Genomic DNA, 19,304 nt, shown 5'->3' on the forward strand with positions numbered 1-19,304 from the left:
GTGTGTGGGGGAGCTGTTTTCCTCACATATCCAACAAGCAGTTCTCTGATACCAGCTGGGCATCCTACAATTCAACTCAATTCTGACATTATCTACCTGGAGATAGTGTCAGATCCCACAGGTTAAGGGCTCAGTCCTACAAAACTGACACCCACAAACACACTTCAGACAGACACGAATCAAAAGTCCACGTTGTCACTAATGACCCCCTCCTTGGGTTTGATTAATTTGCTACAATGCCTCATAGAACTCAAAAAAACATTTTGCTTACTAGATCACTGGTTTATTATAAAAAGATGTAGCTCAGAAACAGCCAGACAGAAGACATGCATAGGACAGGTGTAGGGAAAGGAAGCAAAGCTTCTATACTCTCTGAACTCACCACTTTCCCTGAATCACGATGTGTTCACCTACCTGGAAGCTCTCCAGATCCCATCCTTTTGGATTTTTATAGAGGCTTCATTACAGAGGCACGATTGATTAAATCATTGGCCATTGGTGATTGGTTCGACCTCCAGCCCCTATCCCCTCCCTGGAGGGTGGGTGGGTGGGGCCTGAAAGGTCCAACCCTCTAGTCTCTTGGTTGGTTCTCCTGGCAGCCAGCCCCCACCCTCAGGTGCTTTCCAAAAGTTGCCTCATTAACATAACAAAAGATACCTTTGCACTCTCATCACTTAGGAAATTCCAACGGTTTAGGAGCTCTGTGCCAGGAAGTAGATCAAAGACCAAATGTATATTTCTTATTATAAATCCCAATATCACACCCATGATTCCCTTTAGTCTTTTTAATTTTCTGCCTTTGTTTTTAAATCAACGTCTCTTTTCTTCCATGACCAAGTCAGGATGTGTTTGAATGTTTGCTTGTCTCCTGCCACCTTTCTCTGTGCTGTCGTCTCTTCTGTTAGGTTCTTTTCTGTGTTGCCTCATTTCTCACAAGGTATTCTAATCTCCAGTTTGATAAAAATGAATCAAAATGGATTAAAAAATTTAAAAATCAGCATCACACATTGTGTTGAGTACAATAACAGTAGGTTATACTAATTTTACTTTTATATCCTTGGAGTTGATATGTTCTGAACTTGCTGTTCTAGTGTCATGTTAAAAACTCAAACTTTGAAACAGAAAGTCCTGGCCCTTTGTACCATTTCTGGCACTGCTTGCCTCAAAGCCTTTCCTTATCCTCTGCTCTGTAATGCAAGGGCCTGACCCCTGCAGGCCATATTTCCCAGTCTCCCTTGTCGTTTGACTTCCGCCTGCATTTGGCCTGTGAGAGATGCTGGCAGGATATTGGAGACCAGGAGGAAGAGAGAGGCCTGAGTGTTTAGGCCACCTCTCTGCCTTGTGGAGCATCGCAGGCAGTGGCTGTAGCTCTTTTCTGGCTCCAGTTTCCACCAAACAAGTCTACTCTGGTTCCAGTATCCACCAGTGACCCTGGCCCCTGGGCTCTAGTAATACCACTATTTCCTTTGGTTCCTCCAGCCTGGGAGGGCTGGTAGCTTCCTGGTATTGGCTAATCTTTGGGTAGCTTTGCCTTTTTGTCTCCTAGTTGGCTTCTCAGCCCTTTCATCACCTTTCTTACCAATTCCTAGTATTAAATTCCCTCTTGTTGAAATACTCAGAATGGATTCCATTTTTCTAGTAAGAACTTGATTGATAAACCCTTTAAAAAAGAAATTAATAAAAGACAGGAGGAAAAATAAATAGGAAGACACAAAAAAGAAGAGGAGAAAAGAAAAAGAGAAGAAAGAGGGCTAAGATGTAAGATAAAAGAAGTCTAGCAGAGGAAACCTGGAAAGAAGGGACAGAAAGATTTGGAGAGAATGACTTGCTGACGACTATTGTGCTGAAAGTGTGATGACCCATTTGCTTGTTTTCTTGGCTCCCCATGCAGGTGGTGTGCAGATCCTGCCTTACTAAACTGTTTGAAGCAAAAAAGCACTATCGTCAGGTTGGTTTCACCTCTCAGTGCTTTTCCTCCATCTACAAGTTGTGTTTCCAAAAGAAGTTGGTTTGTTGAGCATGCTTTCTAGTCTGTCTTCTTCATTCTCACTCAGTACAGTACATTGTTTCCTACATTTCTTTAGGTCTTTGCCAGAAGTTAGATTCTTCCTACTATTTCTTTTTTTTTTTTAAGATTTTATTTTTCTTTTTTCTCCTAAAGCCCCCCAGGTACATAGTTATATATTTTTAGTTGCGGGTCCTTCTAGTTGTGGCATATGGGATGCCACCTCAGCATGGCTTGACGAGCAGTGCCATGTCCGCACCCAGCATTTGAACCCGTGAAACCCTAGGCTGGTGAAGCGAAGCCTGCGAACTTAACCACTCGGCCATGGGGCCAGCCCCTCTTCCTTCTATTGATTGTTTTCTCAGAGTGGCTATCCTCTCCCTCTTAAATTGTTTAATACCACCAGCTCCTCTTCATTAAGCTAGTGCTTGTCTATTAAAAGGCAAAGGAGGAAATGGCATCTTGGAGCTGCTGCTATGTTAAAATCAGAGGGTAGCAACAGTATTCATATAAACCGCTCTTTTTCCTTTTGAGAATAAAATAAGATATGACTAGAACGAGTCCCTCCTCCTCTTCCCTTCCTATTCTTATGCTTAGAGACTACCCAACAAATCTTTTCTTCAGCTCTCCTGTCTCCCTAAAGTTAATGGCCAATCAGAATCCACTCTTCCTCAAGGACCAATTCAAATGCGCCCTCCTCCCTGAAGCCTGTTGTAATATATCCTCTCATATGTGTGTGTTCACGTGTGTGTGCATGTATACCTGCCAGAGCCGTAAATCACTAAACAGCAAACTCAGCGAAGGCCAGAACTGCATGCTTATCTTCTGTGTGTCTCCTCCAGGGCCTGGTTTGTTTTATGTACAATGTCTAATTTTTATTCAAATTAAATTGCATCTATAAACAAGCAGAGGAATTGGCCCCCAGCCTTAAATATTAACACCAGTACTGTTTTTCTGTGGCTAAGCAAACATTATGAGATGGTATACATTTGACACCTTCTTTTCTCACCCCTTGAACTCCTTTCACCTTCACTGTAAATGTCCATGTGCTGCCTACCCCTTAACCTAACTTCAGTGATTTAGAGATTATAGATCTGGCTCCTGTGCTCAGGTCCAGTAGTATTCCCATCACCAAGAAAAGAAAGATCTTAGAGAGAAAAGTTTAAAAGATGAGTATATTTAGGACTGTTAATCTCATATAATGCCGTTTAGACATCTACCTGTTTCCCCTGCATGGTACTAAAATATTCTGGGAGAGTTAAAAGACAGAACACATACAGCTTTTGGTCATGAGTAGTTTGTAATCTAATTATGTACATAAACTCAAGACATAAGAAAAGTATAATAATATATGGAATATACTTGAATGCTACAGAAATTTAAAAAGAGATTCTTAGTGATGCAAGGTTAGTCTTAGAGGAAATAATTTTTAGCTGAACATAGAATGAATTGTAGAATTTAAATTGATTGGGGTCTGAGGAGAGAATCCCATGTTATTCAGATGGCCTTTCCCAAGGCATGCATGCAAGGCTTTTAATTTGTCTAGTATGGTAAGAACGAATAATAACATTTGCAAACATATATCAAGTACTAAGTGTATTATGTTTCACTTCATTATCTTATTGAGTCCTCAACAGCTCTGTGAGATTCCTTGATAGTATTATTCATATTTAACATTTCTTAAATCAGCATGAGTCTTTTATGTTTCTCTTCACCCCACCCTCAAAAATGTACTGATAAAGGGGCTGGCCCCGTGGCCGAGTGGTTGAGTTCATGCGCTCCACTGCAGGCGGCCCAGTGTTTCGTTGGTTCAAATCCTGGGCGCGGACATGGCACTGCTCATCAGGCCACGCTGAGGCAGCGTCCCACATGCCACAACTAGAAGGACCCACAACGAAGAATATACAACTATGTACCGGGGGGCTTTGGGAAGAAAAAGGAAAAAAATAAAATCTTTAAAAAAAAAAAATGTACTGTTAAATTGGTGGTGTGTCTTATGATTAAGAAAGTATAATATTCATCCTCAGTTTACAGACGAGGAAATACAGATTTAAGTTCAGTGATTTGTCAGGTGTTAGAATTTGTAACCAGGTCTGTCTGATTTCAAAGGCCTCTATTCTTAACCACTTCTTTATATTATTTTCCTGGACAGTATAGAAATCTAGCTATTAGGAAGTAGTGGGAGTTGAGTCTGGAAAAGAAGCCAACTGATGAAAGATTGGGAATTCTAGGCTAAGTTTGGATTTAATCTAGTCAACAGTGGGAATTACTATGGATTGCAAGCATGGATCCTTTTGTTATTTTTAAGACAGTCTTCCTTCTATTACTTGGTCACTTTTTTATCTGGGCTTATTTACTCATAAAATTGCTTTTTACATTACATTTCCAGGTACCCTAGAAAAAGAAATAGTTTAATAGAGCTTCCTGATGATTATAGCTGCCTCCTAAATCAAGCTTCTCATTTCAGGTAAGAAGAAATATATATTTTAAATTTTTTTGAGCTTGCAATTGGTATACACCACCATTAAAACTGCTTAAAGTGACCACTGAACATCTCTATAACAGTGATTGCCAATCTTTTTTTTTCTTTAGAAGTGAAAACCACATAACATACGATTAATCATGATGAAGTGTACAATTCAGTGGCGTTTACTGTATTCATGGTGTTATGCAACCACCACTTCTCTCTAGTTTCAAAACTTTTTCATCACCCCAGAGAAATATCTTGTACCCACTGAATAATCACTCCCTATTCCCCTCTTTGCTGATCTCCTGGTAACCAGTAATCTGCTTTCTTTCTATCCCCATGGATTTGCCTATTCTAGATATAGCATGTAAAAGGAATCATACAATATATGACCTTTTGTGTCTGGCTTCTGTCACTTAGCATAATGTTTTCAAGGTTCGTCCAAGTTGTAGCGTATATCAGTACCTCCTTCCTTTCTTGGCTAAATAATATTCCATTGTAAGTATATACCAGAGTTTGTTTATCCATTCATCCATTGATAGGCAGTTAGGTTGTTTCCCCCTTTAACTGTTATGAATATTGCTGCTGTAAACATTCATATACAAGTTTCTGTGTAGATATGTATTTCCTTTTCTCTTGGGTATAATATATATATACCTAGGAGTGGAATTCCTGGATCATTATGGTAATTCTATGTTTAACTTTTTGAGGAACCACTAAACTGTTTTCCACAATGGCTGCACCATTTTACATTCCTACCAGCAGTGTACTAGGGCTCCTATTTCTCCATATCCTCACCAACACTTGTTATTTTCTGTGTTTTTAATTAAAGCCATCCTCGTGGGCGTAGTGTTAGCTCATTTTGGTTTCATATACATTTCCTTAATGACTAATGATGTTCAACATCTTTTCATGCACTTGTTAGACATTTGTCTGTGTTCTTTGGAGAAATGTCTGTTCAAGTCCTTTGCCCATTTTGTAATTGGACTGTCTTTTTTGTCATTGAGTTATGAGAGTTGTTTATATATTCTGGATATTAAACCCTTATCAGATTTTTAATTTGCAAATATTTTCTCCCACTCTATAGGTTGTGTTTTCATATTCTTCATAATGTCCTTTGATGTATAAAAGTCAATTTTATCTATTTTCTGTTGTTGCTTGTGCTTTCGGTGTCAAAACTAAAAATCCATTGCCAAAATCTGAAGTCGTGAAGATTTACCCCTGTGTTTTCTTCTAATAACGTTATAGTTTTAGCTCTCATATTTAGGCTCTGTATCTGTTTTGAGCTAATTTTTGGAATAAGGTGGGAGGTCCTACTTCATTCTTCTTTTCATGTGGTTTCCAGTTGTCCCAGCACTATTTTTCAAGAGGCAGTTCTTTTCCACATTGAATAGTCTTGGCACCCATGTTGAAAATCAATTGGTCATAGATGTTTGGGTTTATTTCTGGACTCTCAATTCTGTTCCATTGGTCTATAAGTCTATCCATATGCTAATACCACACTTTTTAATTACTGTAGCTTAATAGTAAGTTTTGAAATTGTAATATGTGAGCCTTCCAAATTTTTTTTTCATTTTCAGTGTTGTTTTGACTGTTTGGGGCCCCTTACAGTTACATATGAATTTGAAGATTGGCTTTCCCATTTCTGCAAAAAAGGCAATTGGAATTTTAATAGAGATTGCATTAGTTTATAGATTGCTTTGGGGAATATTGCCATCTTAACAATATTAAGTCTTTCAGTCCATGAACATGAATGCCTTCCCTTATTTGGGCCTTCTTTAATTTGGGCCTTCTTTAATTTCTTTCAGCAACATTTTGTAGTGTTTAGTGTGCCAGTCTTTTCCTCCTTGGTTAAATTTATTCCTAGGTATTTTATTCTTTTAGATACTATTGTAAATAAAATTTTCTTTGTTTTTCTTCTTTTCTTGTTTTTTTTTTTTTTTTTTTTGGTTAGGAAGAGTCATCCTGAGCTAACATCTGTTGCCCACCTTCTTCTTTTTTTGCTTGAGGAAGATTAGCCCCAAGCTAACATCTGTGCCAGTCTTCCTCTATTTTGTATGTGGGTCACTGCCCCAGCATGGCCGCTGACTAATGGTGTAGGTCCTTGTCCAGGATCTGAAACCAGGCTGCCAAAGCGGAGTGCACCAAACTTAACCACTATGCTACAGGGCCGGCCCCATGATATTACTTTCTTAATTTTCTTTTTGGATTGTTCATTGCTGGTGTATTGAAACACAACTGATTTTTGTGTGTTAATCTTATATCCTGCAGCTTTGCTGGGTATCCATAGGGATTACAGTTAACATCCTAAATTTAATTTGAATTGATACCAACTTAGTTTCAACAGCATACATCAACTATTTCTTTCCAGTTCTGTCTCCTCTCTTTATGTTGGTGAAATCACAGATTACATTTTTATGCAGTGTACCTGTTAACATAGATTTATAATTATTGTTTTATACATTTGTCTTTTAAATCATAAAGGAAACAAAAAGAGGAGTTATGTATCAAAAATTACAATAGTACTAGCTTTTATACTTACATATGTTGTTACCTTTACCAGTTACCTGTATTTTTCTGTATAGCTTTGAGTTACCATGTTTGTTCTTTATTTCAGCTTCAAGGATTCTCTTTAGCATTTCTTGTAGGACAGGCCTACTAGCAATAAACTTCCTCAGCATTTTTTTATCTGAGAATGTCTTAATTCTTCTTTATTTTTGAAGGATAGTTTTGCCAGATACAGAATTCTTAGTTGACAGCTTTTTTCTTTGATCACATTAAATATATCATTCCACTGCCTTCTAGCCTCCATGGTTCCTGATGAGCAGTCAGCTGTTAATTTTTTTGAGGATCCCTTGTATGTGAAGAGTTACGTCTCTCTGGCTGCTTTGAAGCTGCTTTGAAGCTTCTCTCTTTGTCTCTGACTTTCAACAGTTTGGTTATAATGTGATTATAATGTGTCTTAGTGTAGATCTTTTCGAATTTATAGTTGAGTTTGATTTTTGTATGTGTAGGTTCATGTCTTGAAACAAATTTGGGGAGTTTTTGGCCATTATTTCTTTAAAAAATTTTTTACTCTCTTTCTTCTCCCTCTAGAACTCCCAGAATATATGTATATGTTGGTACACTTGATGGGGTCCCATAAATCCCTTAGGCTCTGTTCCTTTTTCTTCCTTCTCGTTTCTTTATGCTCTGATACAGTAATTTCAGTTGCCCTGCCTTAAAGTGCGCTGATTCTCCTGCCTGCTCAAATATGCTGTTGAAGCCTTCTAGTAAGTTTTTATTTCAGCTGTTGTACATTTTTATGTTTCCTTTTTATAATTTCTCTTTACTGATATTCCCTGATCTTTCATACTTTTTAAATTTCCTTTAGTTCTTTGTCAATGATTTCCTTCAGCTCTTTGAGCATATTTAAGAAAGTTAAAGTCATTGTTTATTAAGTCTCACATCTGGGCTTCCGCAGCAATGATTTCTGTCAGTTTCTTTTTTTCCTGAGAATGAGCCATACTTTTCTCTTTCTTTGTAAGCTTTATAAGTTTTGTTGAGACCTGTACATTGAATATTGTAATGTAGTGACTCTGACAATCAGATTCTCCTCTATCCCAAGGAACTGCCATTGTCACTTGATAAAGGCTGCAGTTGTCTGCTTAATGACTTTACCAAACTTTTTTTTACAAAGACTATATTCCTTATTGTGTGTTCACCAAAGTCTCTGTTCCATTATCTCTGTGGTCAGCCAGTGAACTGACAGAGATTTCCTTAAATGCCTGGATCCAATAAGAGAAGAAAAAAATATAAAGAATATTTTCTCTCTTTAAATCCCTTCCACCATCACCACCAAGGAAGCTGCTTCAGCCTATGGAGGTTGAAGCAGTAGCCAGTATCTGTGCCAGCCCCTCAGTGAACTGCCAGGCAGAACTAAACACAGGTCTGTTTTTTGAGGACAAGGAACCTATTGCCTATCCCAGCACCAGCAAGTCGTACCAGGATTATAGGCAGCCACTCCATAGCTACCAGCTGTGGGGCAGGGGATAGGGGATGATAGCCACTACACAAAATGCCAAAATTCACTGAAGTTTACCAGCCTCTTTCTTTGTCAAGCACTCATCTAGACACTACAAATGTTCATTTAGACTCTAGAGTTCCAGTTTTTGCCAGATCAGTAGTTGTTTCTGTGGAGGAAGCAATTCCTGGAGCTCCCTGCTACACCATCATCTGTGACATCTCTTCTCAAATTTATTCTTTTAAGCTACAAGAACCTTTTTTTTTTTTAGCATTCTAAGAATGATCATTTATTCACGTGTCTTAAAATAATGTTTTACATGTAGAACAGTGTGGTCAACACATCCACTCACGGAAATAACACTGTTTTTAACTTCACAAGCAAATAGTACACTTAGAAATAATTCCTACATCTTTCTTTAGCCACCATTTTGCATATTTACAGTGTGGTGACCACAGCCATTCACTGAAATAACACTGAAGAACCCTTTTTTTCCAAACAAAATCTTATGTGGAAGCGCATTATAACAGTAAAACAGATAACTGCATTGTGACTCAGGGTCCAGTCTGGATACTGGAGAGAGGCATATACCCCCTTAGCCTTTTTTGTCCCTGTGTCCTCTCCCACCTCAATCAGATTAAATACTACTCTAAAGCAGTGTTTCTCAAGCTTTTTTTTATCTTCCTCTTCCCTTTCACTGATCACTCTCAAATCAAAGTAATACTAGATGATAAAGACTGGTGAGAAGCAAAATAAACAAATTACATTATGTTCATTACTAATACCACATATGAATTACCTATTAGTTACTTTTGTAGGAGAACAACATGAGCTTAAACACATGATTCTAAATGGTAAAATAGTGTCCTATAAAGTTAATAATAATTTGTTTTTATACTTACCTTGCTATAATGTGATGTAAGTTATTTAATAACAAATTCATGAGCAGCACACCACCAATGAAATGTCACTGAATGGAGAAATTATATTCATATCGACTTTAGCTGTTGGTGTGTGAATATTTCATATTTGAATCACAATACATCATGTCTTGAAAATAATAAGCCAAAATTACTGTTTGGCTAATTGCTTAGTACTAATTGCTTTGATGCAATTATGTATCCTGGACACTCAGGCATCACACCACCACCTGTAGCAAAACAGATGGATAATGATGACATGGAACTAGCAGCACCTTGTAATTAAAAGGCAAGAATCTCAGCAGCCTGAAAATCCAAGCCTGTTCAAGACTTCATTGATGAGGTGCTGCTAACAAAACATCCTTTTCCAAAATTGCAGGAATTCCAAAGGTAGTTAGGCATTTTGTGAAGTTACTATGCATTGTGCAGCAGCCAAACTTCTTAGTAAACTTAAATTAATTAGAGCTCTCAGTAAACACAAATAACTCTTACATTTTGTTTTAAGGATACCAATTAGTAATTCCAGTTAACTGCCATGGTGTACAAGGTGACTATTAGTAGTCCTTAGTCATGTGTTAAAAAAAAATGCTGCCATTTGAAGGAATCAGAGAAAGGGATTGCAGTTGAGGATCATTTGAGGGCTTGAAGAGCACTTCTTTGGCCCAATCTGAGCAACACTGCCTTGCACAATGACTAAGGAAATTCTCTTATTTAGGTATAACCATTGCTTTGAGCCATGAAACCAGAGGGTTTAACTGGCCCAGCGAGGACAGGGCAGCCCATACTCCAGCCTCTGTTACCAGAGAGAATTGACCCAGTGTTAGCTCCCTTACTGCTTGTCTCATGCAGAGTAAGGTCAGCCAGCTAACGAAGTGGTCAAGTCACTTTACCTCTCAGCCCTCAAAAAATTGGCTAAACGATTGCAAAGACTGTATCCAGCTGTAAATTCAGTGATTCTCCTAATCTTAGGGCTGCATTGCTACCACAGAAGCCCAGTGAATTGGGATTATCTTCCAGGTATTAAAGGGTATCATGCTGTAGGCTCTTAGGAAGATCCGAGAAGAGTGTTAGTCGTTAATCACAGTGAAGATCCTCTTGGGTGATCTTACTACTTACTGGTTTCAAGTAAAAATGAAAATAAATCTTAACGATCTCTTCCAGTTTTATTGTCACCACCAGTTTCTATTAAGACTAAGCCATCTCTAATGTGAGAGAGTGCCCGCTCAGTTACTATACTTTAGACATCGCCCCCGTTTTCCTCTACATGATGGATGGCTAGTGACTCAGACTCAGGCATCCTGTGCTAACAGTGAAAGAATATGTTGGCTTTATCCAAAAAAAGCTATAATTATGTTCTGGAGCAACCCTCTGAAAGTGAAAATAGCCCCCTCACCTACAGGAAACAGAAATGAAATACCTATGTAGAGAGTCCCTCTGCTCCTATATGGTTTTCTTATCTTGCCTGAGAAACTGGGGATCAGAGAATAAACTATTAATACCCTATTGGAGATCCTTTTTGATGCTCTTTATTCTGACCCTATTGTGGGCCTCGCTGGATTTTTCCTGTGGTTGTGTTTATTTTTTACTGCCCAAATTAAGGAATTCTTGATGTTTCTATTATGTCCATTATACAGCAGAGACAGGAGCATGGGAAGCTCCTTTTTTAGAGATAGCCATTGTCACTTCAGAGAGTGATGCCCCCCTTTGGGCACAATAGCAAGGCTCTATCATGCTACTGTGTAAATTGGTCAGGCTCAAAGTACTGCTTGGTTCCAGCAAGTCAACTCTGCCACTTTTTCCTTCCTAAGACGTGCTGTGTTTCCCAGATGGAAAGCTGCATCAGCTCAAAGATAGCAGTCTCTCATTTCAACCCTGAAGATCTCAATACTTCAAAGAAATGGGGGGAAATGTGTTTGAACCCTTACTGCAAATTGTGATTTTTAAAAAAAAACAATTATACACCTACAGGGTCCTATTCCTCCAAAGGTGAGGACAAAGCTTGACTAAACCACTCCAGAGGAGGCAGCTGACTGTAAATTGATCATGTCAGATGAAGACTGAATTGTATAAATGCGTCTCAATCTCAAGGCGTATTTAATTGCCAAACTTTATGAGACTTATCGGTACACTGTATGTTTAATAAAAATTTCTTACTATGGATTAATCAGAAGATTTTTTGTTAAGTCCTCTTAGGGGGAAATATTAAAGAGGAATCATCTAATTAAATATTTCCTTGTGTTTTAAGAGCTTTCTTTGCTGCAAAGCGGCCAGTGATGAAAGCATGTTTCATGGCTACCTGGATTTATCATGTTTTTGTTTCTCCATGATACTGAGTATTTTCCTCCCTTTTGAGGTGCCCACGATCTGCAGATGATGAGCGAAAGCACCCTGTCCTCTGTCTTTTCTGCGGGGCCATACTGTGTTCTCAGAACATTTGCTGCCAAGAAATCGTGAATGGGGAAGAGGTTGGTGCTTGCATTTTTCATGCACTTCACTGTGGAGCTGGAGTCTGCATTTTCCTAAAGTGAGTAGTGAGTGATGCAGAAGCTTCATAATGAACTTAGGGAATTTGGATCCAATCTGGAGGCCATTATGGCAGGACATTACGTTGATAAGAATGATCTATCAGAAGTTAGAGTACAGACCTGTTAGTTCCATGAGATTGTATTTGAGAAGATAAATAAATTTTTAGAAAGTAGGATTCTCTTCACATATTCATTGTTTGTGGAAACTCTGAAACAAATATAATAGACTTTGTATTGATTACTTTGGTATTGTATCATACTCAGGGATCATGAAGGAGCTTTGAATCCTAAAACTTATATTTAAAAAGTACATATAAATTATTACTTTAGATTGACCTTTAAATGTTTTAATTTAATTCATTTCCTCTATCAGCCAACCATTGTTTTCCCTGGTCTCTCAGCAAAAGGCTAAGAGTAGAACAATAGTTTGTGACAGCAGAGTGCAAGTTGCCTGAGAGGGAGAACATTTAAAATGGATACATGTGCTTTTTCTGTTCATTCCCTGTGTGTAATGTAGTTTCTGTTTGCATAAGCCCAAATATCTCACGCACTAATATATAATCATTGCTTATAGGCATCTGCTGGAAAAAGGAGAATGAATGTGTGAAAGCCAAACCCAAACACTTATTTTTTTCTTATTTTCTTCTTCTGGGGAACCTGCAGCAAGTAAACCCATACCCGTTCCAAATATTTGTTTTATAATTTCTCTCTGTAGTACTTATACCCTCTGTACACATGTACACAAGCATGAGTTTATGTCTCCATTTGTCTGCTGTGAGAGTTCCAAGTACCTTCCAACTGGATCTTTCTAATCCGTGCTATTGGAGGCTGGCTGTAACCAGGAAAGATTTGACAAGTCTCTAGCTGACTTTCTTTCTGGCCCAAGGTTATCAGAGTAGGGGATGTGGGTCTGTTCTTCTATTAAGCTCTTTCTCCTCTCCAGGTCATAGGTCAAGAAGCAAAAGAGAAACAACCCCAGCCACCATCCTCCAGGGCATTTGTGGCTCAAGTAGGACAGCCTCCTTCCTCTCTTCAATATATTCAGCCAGTGTTACTGATTCCATTTCCCTAAATCTATTGATCCTTTCCAATAGCTTCACCAAAATAGCAACATTCATTCTCTTTTATTTAGACAAAACACAGTTTAGTCTGTTTGTCTATGTTTATATTGTCTTTATACTGATTTCTAATGGATACACGCCATGTCTTTTCTCTAGATTAACTTTGATGCAGTGCCTGTCATTTGCATACATACAGTTAATAATATTTCCTGTTGATTGTTTTGTCCTTCAGAATCAGAGAATGCAGAGTGGTCCTGGTTGAAGGTAAAGCCAGAGGCTGTGCATATCCAGCCCCTTACTTGGATGAATATGGAGAAACAGACCCTGGCCTCAAGTAAGGTTTTAAATATTTTAGTCACATTATTGTACATGGATTGTAACAGTTCTTTAGACACAAAATCTGATGCTAAATATTGAGAGATATTTTTAAATAGCAAGTTAAAAATATTAAATATGATGCCGTCTTAAATGTAACATATCATTTTCAACAACTTTATGCTTCTCCAAAATTTGGGAGTAATACTTCTCCAAAATTTTTAAAGATACCAGCCATTCTAATGCTTAAATGCTCCTATTATTTTTAGTCACCCTTTCTTCAGAATTACTTAGAAGGTTTAATTGGCACTGATACACAAAAGAAAGAAATCTGTAGTGTCCAGTGAGGGAGTTTGATTTAAAATGGATGTTCATTGTTTCCATTGCAATAGTTGAAACTTTTTATTAGCCAGCTATATCAGCCTTTCTTTGCTTCCAAGCATTGGCAAAATATTTAGAATCCTGAGCTTTTCTCTATCATTCCCTGATGTTAAGAATTGGAGTATTACTGATGGCTTAAGTGAAAGAGGAAATAAGGCCACAGTGTCCTAAAAGTACGAACAGATAAAGATTAGATACTCTTACCATAAACTGTCTCTTTTTGTTTAACTGAAATTTTGTTCTTTTGAAATATTGCTTGCAATGAATAGGCTTCCTAGATGGGACTTGGAACCTTTGATCACACAGAGATTTGTTTATATTGTGACAGCATTTGACCTGTATAGAGATAGTCTTTGGATTAAGGGAGGAAAAAGCAGAGTGGTGAAAGTAGTTAATGACTGAGGATAAAGATCTGAGTTGTTCCAGAAAGGCGCACAAAGGAGCAGAATTTTTAAATTAATTAGGCAATTTGAAAATACCCAACCAGCTGAGACACTTGGATGCCTCAGGTATGATGAATATCTCACAGTTCCCCATTATTGGCAACAGCCAACCATCAGTCATTTTAGATTAGCTGTTAAACAGTGTTACAAATTGTGCAATCTTAAAATTGATGTGAAGTAGTAATTTTATTTAAATATTTGCTAATCACCAGCTTTGTTGCTTCATAAGGACAACTATAACCAAATATTCTGAGGAGCAGAATATAATTTGAGGGCTTAGTGTTACACCTCAGACCTAACGTCTACTGTGCAAAGATTGGAAATCAAAGCTGGATAAACTATATGAGGCCAAAAAGCCACTAGAGCCCCACTCAGGCTAACCACCCCAAAAAGAATAGAGCTGCTTCAAGTTAGAAACCTTGCTAGCCATTTAAGTGGGGTTCCATAATGCCCACAGAATCCTTGACCTGTTTTCTGAATAATCAGGGAGTAAATTTCTGTTTCCTTAGCTAAGTAACCCATCAAGTTCATAGTGATCAATGGTGAGAGGAAAACATCCCTTTTAAAACCCTGTCCTGGTGATTTCCCCCAGCTCCAAGAATATCTTAAGAGTTCAGACTAATTTAGGCAATAAAGATGTAGCAGTTATTTGATTCAAACTTACATGTTGTTTTTTCCTCCCCCGAAGGAGGGGCAACCCCCTTCACTTATCTCGTGAGCGGTATCGGAAGCTCCATTTGGTGTGGCAACAACACTGCATCGTAGAAGAGATTGCTAGGAGCCAGGAAACTAATCAGATGTTATTTGGATTCAACTGGCAGTTACTATGAGCTCCAGCTCTGCCTCGGGACAATCACTAATGAAGACTGATTCAAAATTATGGAGACCTTTCTGAGGGCCGGGGAAGGGTTGGAAGGTCTTTTGCTCCGTGTCCAGATTCACATACATCAATAAAATATTCCTTAATGGAGTATTGCTTTCAAATATTGAACATATGCTTAAAGGACAAAAAGGACATAGGTTAATCTGTGTTCTGTTTCAAAACACTGAAGAAGTGCTTCTTGACCCTACATGTCTCATTCTGCTAATATTTCCAGTAAACACATTTCCCTTCATAGTCCTGTTTCATTTCATTTCATCCACCTGGTAAATGAAGTCACATCAAGCAGTTGTGAACATTTTATATGTTGGTTAACACTTCTACAATTTTGTATTTGGTGCCCAACCCCCGCCCCCTCCAAGTTTAGGATCCCTGACAAGATTCTAATAATCTGTGATAGTCTTCCTTGCAGCTAAAGAGGAATTGCAGAAACCATGCAGCATACTTCGATTGAGAAAGTCTTCAAAAAAGTGAATCTTTTATTGTTTCTCTTTTAAGGAAATAGCCCTAATGTGCCACTTACTGTTTCAGCTAGAAATTAAACTAAATCTCTATATGGACAGAGCTGGCATTTCGAAAGCAAAATTTATGGCAGTGTGGAAAAGTATTTTTCCCACTGTAGACCTCAAGAAGAGTTAGGATAATGTATTCATTATTCACCCCTGATGGGACAAAGAGCCTGTAATTCTCACCTCTGACCACTAATAGTTTTGTTGAACTTTGAAATTATACTTTCTCCTTTCCAAAGGCAAATTTCTAAAGTGAGTTTACTTATCTGTTGATTGTGGCACCATCCTCCTTGACTTTGAGAAACTTGAAGTGGTTCTGATGTAAACTGTCGAATGAGGATAAGAAAATCCCCCTAATGAATGGAGCACGGAAGCTGTAAATTAGAACAATCAGATTTAAGCCAATCCTGGAACCTTCTCTTCTTTGTAAAAGACAAATCTTTCATTTGTTATCTGTGTGCACCTTTTCATAAACCCTGGTTTTATGACTAGTACAAACAACCAAAAGAGTCATGTGACCAATAGTCTGTGCCTGTTATGACACACTGTGGTTGAGCCATCCTGTTTGTTAGTAATAGAGCTCTCCCAAATCTGTGCATAGACTTCTTGGTTTTTGGCTTTAACTTTTTATATCAAGAACTTGTGATATAAAACAGCAGGCAGAAGATAAATTGAAATCTTCCATTTTAGCTTCTCTTTTCTCTGGGGTAATGTTAGGAGTTTGAAAGATACATTCAAATACCACCTTATTTTGCCTTTGGTGACTACTGCCATATATGTGTGTAAACATTTTCCTACCTTCTTTTTGCTCAGCAAAGGCAAGTGAATAAAAATTTATTTGCAGAGTGATTGATTATGCACATTTTGGGTTAGATTTTTTGGTATTTTTATGTAAAGTAAAGAAAAGGTGGATTTTGCAGTAAGGGATTGGCAGGAACAGGCATCAGAATCACAATCATGATATTCTACTTGAATAATTATTATTCAGAAGGTATCAAGAAATAGACACAACTCCAGTGAACAATTTCTAACAATTGATGGTTGAGGATCAGAAAATTCAGTATTCGGTTTGTGAAATTTGCCAGCATGATTAAATGATTAGAATATTTCCCTTTATTTCTTATATAATTTTGTTGGATGGGTTGTCTGACTGGAAAGTCTGAGCCAGAACAGGCGACAGAAGACACTGACTTCTGCCCTAATTGACTGGCTCCAGTGTAGCAAAGATAAACTGACTTTTTATTTCTAGTCTTTTTATATTCACTTCATAAATCCTGGGGTTAAGCTCTCAAGCTGCCCCAGGGACTGTCCTGCGATGACCAGTCAGACCTTTACTGCCAAAGAACCCACTTCAGCTTGAGTTCCACTTGCTGAGATTGATCAGATCTCTGCGCTGTAGGCGAACGTATGTCTCAGCACTGTCCCCAGCCCAAGGGTTTTCTGATTATATCAAAGATCCTAGTTGTTTGCCTCCGTCATTGCAAACAGTTGAATTATGCTTATGAAGTTTACTTACAAATAAGCAAAAAGTCACTTTATTTTCTTTAATGTAGTATGTGGAGGAACTGGTTCAACGGGATGGCTCCGAGACTGTTTTTCTAATGTTTGGTGAGGGGCTGGCAGGAATTTTAATGATACAGTGAAGAAAAACATGTATCTGTATAATTAATTTATTATGTTGGTGTATGGACTGTGAGTTCACCCCTTAGTGGTCATTTGTCAGTTCATAACAACTATGCATTTTGGTTCACTGTGATGATGATCTATATTTAGTGACTGCAACATGTTTATACCACTGATTCAAATTCCATCCATGATGAAGTTATACAAATAATGCATATATTGATATCTTTTATTGCAAAATGTAAATTTAAAACTTGTATAATGTTCTTGTGCTTTTTGAAATAAAATATCTTATATGTGTACATTTAAAAAGAAAGGGATTTCTCATTTTTGGGGATTTGGATTTGAAGTATAAAAATCGGTACCTAGAAAGGAGCTCTAACTAAAAGTTATCTTTGTCAGCCCAGACAAATTCTTTAAAAGACATAGGTATTTAGTGTAATGGGCTCCAAACTTTCTGACCATACACTCAATCAGTAAATAATTTTTAAGCATGCATATTATATATATATATAATTATTTTGTGTTCATGCAATACTGTACTAATGCATTAAGTACATTATAATACATTGCCCAAAAATAATGATTTAAAAAATCTGTTGCAAAATAGATTACTTCTATTTCAATATCTCCCAAGTGAATCTATGCATCCCTTTGGGTATGCACACCCTATCATGGAGACCAGTATCTAGAGCCACAGCGTCCGGAAGAACTCTACAGTGATAGAAATGTTCTGTGTTTACACTCCAGTATGATAGTCACTGTCCCCATCCAGCTAGTGAACAGTGGAAATGTGGCTAATACAACTGAGGATCTGAAGTTTTAGTTTTATTTAATTTTATTAATTAAATTCTTGTGTGTGGGTAGTAGCTACTGTAACGGACAGCATAAATCTAGTGCAGTGGTTCTCAAACTTGCGTATGCCTTAGAATCGCCTAGCGAGTGTTAACAAAATACCAATTTCTGATTTTCACCCTAGATCCTGAATCAGAATCTCCTGAGAGATTAAGATAATCAGTGTGATTTGTTTCTAAACCATGACTCTACACTTAGAATTTAGAGCTTGCTTTCTTTTTACCTTGGTGATTTCAGACTAAGTGCCAAAGAGCTTCTGGGAGGAAAGTCGACCAGAGAGGAGAAAAGTGCTAAACTTGGATAGTTGTGATATCTCATTTTGACCTTCTGTGTAAGCTTTCATTTAAGGAAAGGGTAACTTGAGTTTAAAACAAACAAACAAACAAACAAAAACCATTGCTTTAGTTTTAAGACTCTAGAATATTCTAGGAGGCTAACACTGAAGCCAATGACAGAAGGATTTTGGGGGCTGGGAGATGAGAATACAAAGTTCTTGTAATTGGCAAGGAGCGGTCACTAAGTAGTCTCCCTGCTTGTACTAAAGTAGCTGGGCTTCTAGGATAAACAAATCATGCGGCCAAGCAAGTTGTTTGCAATTTGCATTAAAATGCAAAACTTCTATACAACAAAGGGCACCACTAATAAAGTTAAAAGATATCCAGAGTTAGGTGGTATGATCATGTCTACAGTGTAGTTTCTGAATCTCCCCAAAACTCTTCCTGAAAACCATATACACTAACCAGGATAACAAAAGAAAAACCCAAAATTCAGCAAAACCAGATAACACGGAATCTCCATTAACTCCCAGTTATGGGCAGATATGCCCAAAACACCAATGGCAGCAGGACTTGTGAAGTGGAAGTGCTGGAAAGTGAAAGGGGATTCTGAGTAAGAGTTGCAGAACTGAAAAATTGCCAACAACCCCCAAATGGGGAGAAGCCCACTCAATAGGAAACCTGGACAATCGGGACTGAGAACTACCAGCAAAGCTAACAGGTCTTCACATGCTTTAAACTGAGGGTGGGTGAAAAACTGCTCAGTCTGGAGAGAAGCAAACAATGTGGGGCAGTCTCAGTCCTCTGCATTCTTATAAATAACGATTAAATATTACCTTCATTAAAAAAGAGCCTCACCCAGTGGAAAACTGCTAAGAACAAACCAGATTGAGAATAGGAGCGATACTGTGGATATAAGAAAGTTCAGACTATGTGCATGTGTGATATATGAAATAATACATTAGCAAATGTAGCATTTAAAGACGTAAGTACAAGAGAGTACTGTTTAAGTACTTGACATTAACAACAGAGGAGGGAACCC

The 19,304-nt window shown here is 37.9% G+C and overlaps 1 protein-coding gene across 3 annotated transcripts in view; it reads left to right on the plus strand.

Annotated features, from left to right (window-relative positions):
* Nucleotides 1-17,448, plus strand: part of UBR1 (ubiquitin protein ligase E3 component n-recognin 1) — a 166,595-nt gene extending 149,147 nt beyond the window's left edge. For 2 of the 3 annotated variants that reach the window (XM_070582691.1, XM_070582701.1), the window contains 5 exons: nt 1,892-1,948; nt 4,395-4,472; nt 11,749-11,919; nt 13,214-13,315; nt 14,809-17,448. In XM_070582691.1, the coding sequence (XP_070438792.1) occupies nt 1,892-1,948; nt 4,395-4,472; nt 11,749-11,919; nt 13,214-13,315; nt 14,809-14,950 (550 nt within the window). In that variant the 3' untranslated portion in view covers nt 14,951-17,448. The remainder of the gene's footprint in view (nt 1-1,891; nt 1,949-4,394; nt 4,473-11,748; nt 11,920-13,213; nt 13,316-14,808) is intronic. The other variant, XR_011529200.1, reaches the window with a different exon arrangement.
* Nucleotides 17,449-19,304: the final 1,856 nt, after the last annotated feature.

The sequence above is a fragment of the Equus przewalskii genome, chromosome 1 (assembly GCF_037783145.1).
Source record: "Equus przewalskii isolate Varuska chromosome 1, EquPr2, whole genome shotgun sequence".
Taxonomy (NCBI): Eukaryota; Metazoa; Chordata; class Mammalia; order Perissodactyla; family Equidae; genus Equus; species Equus przewalskii.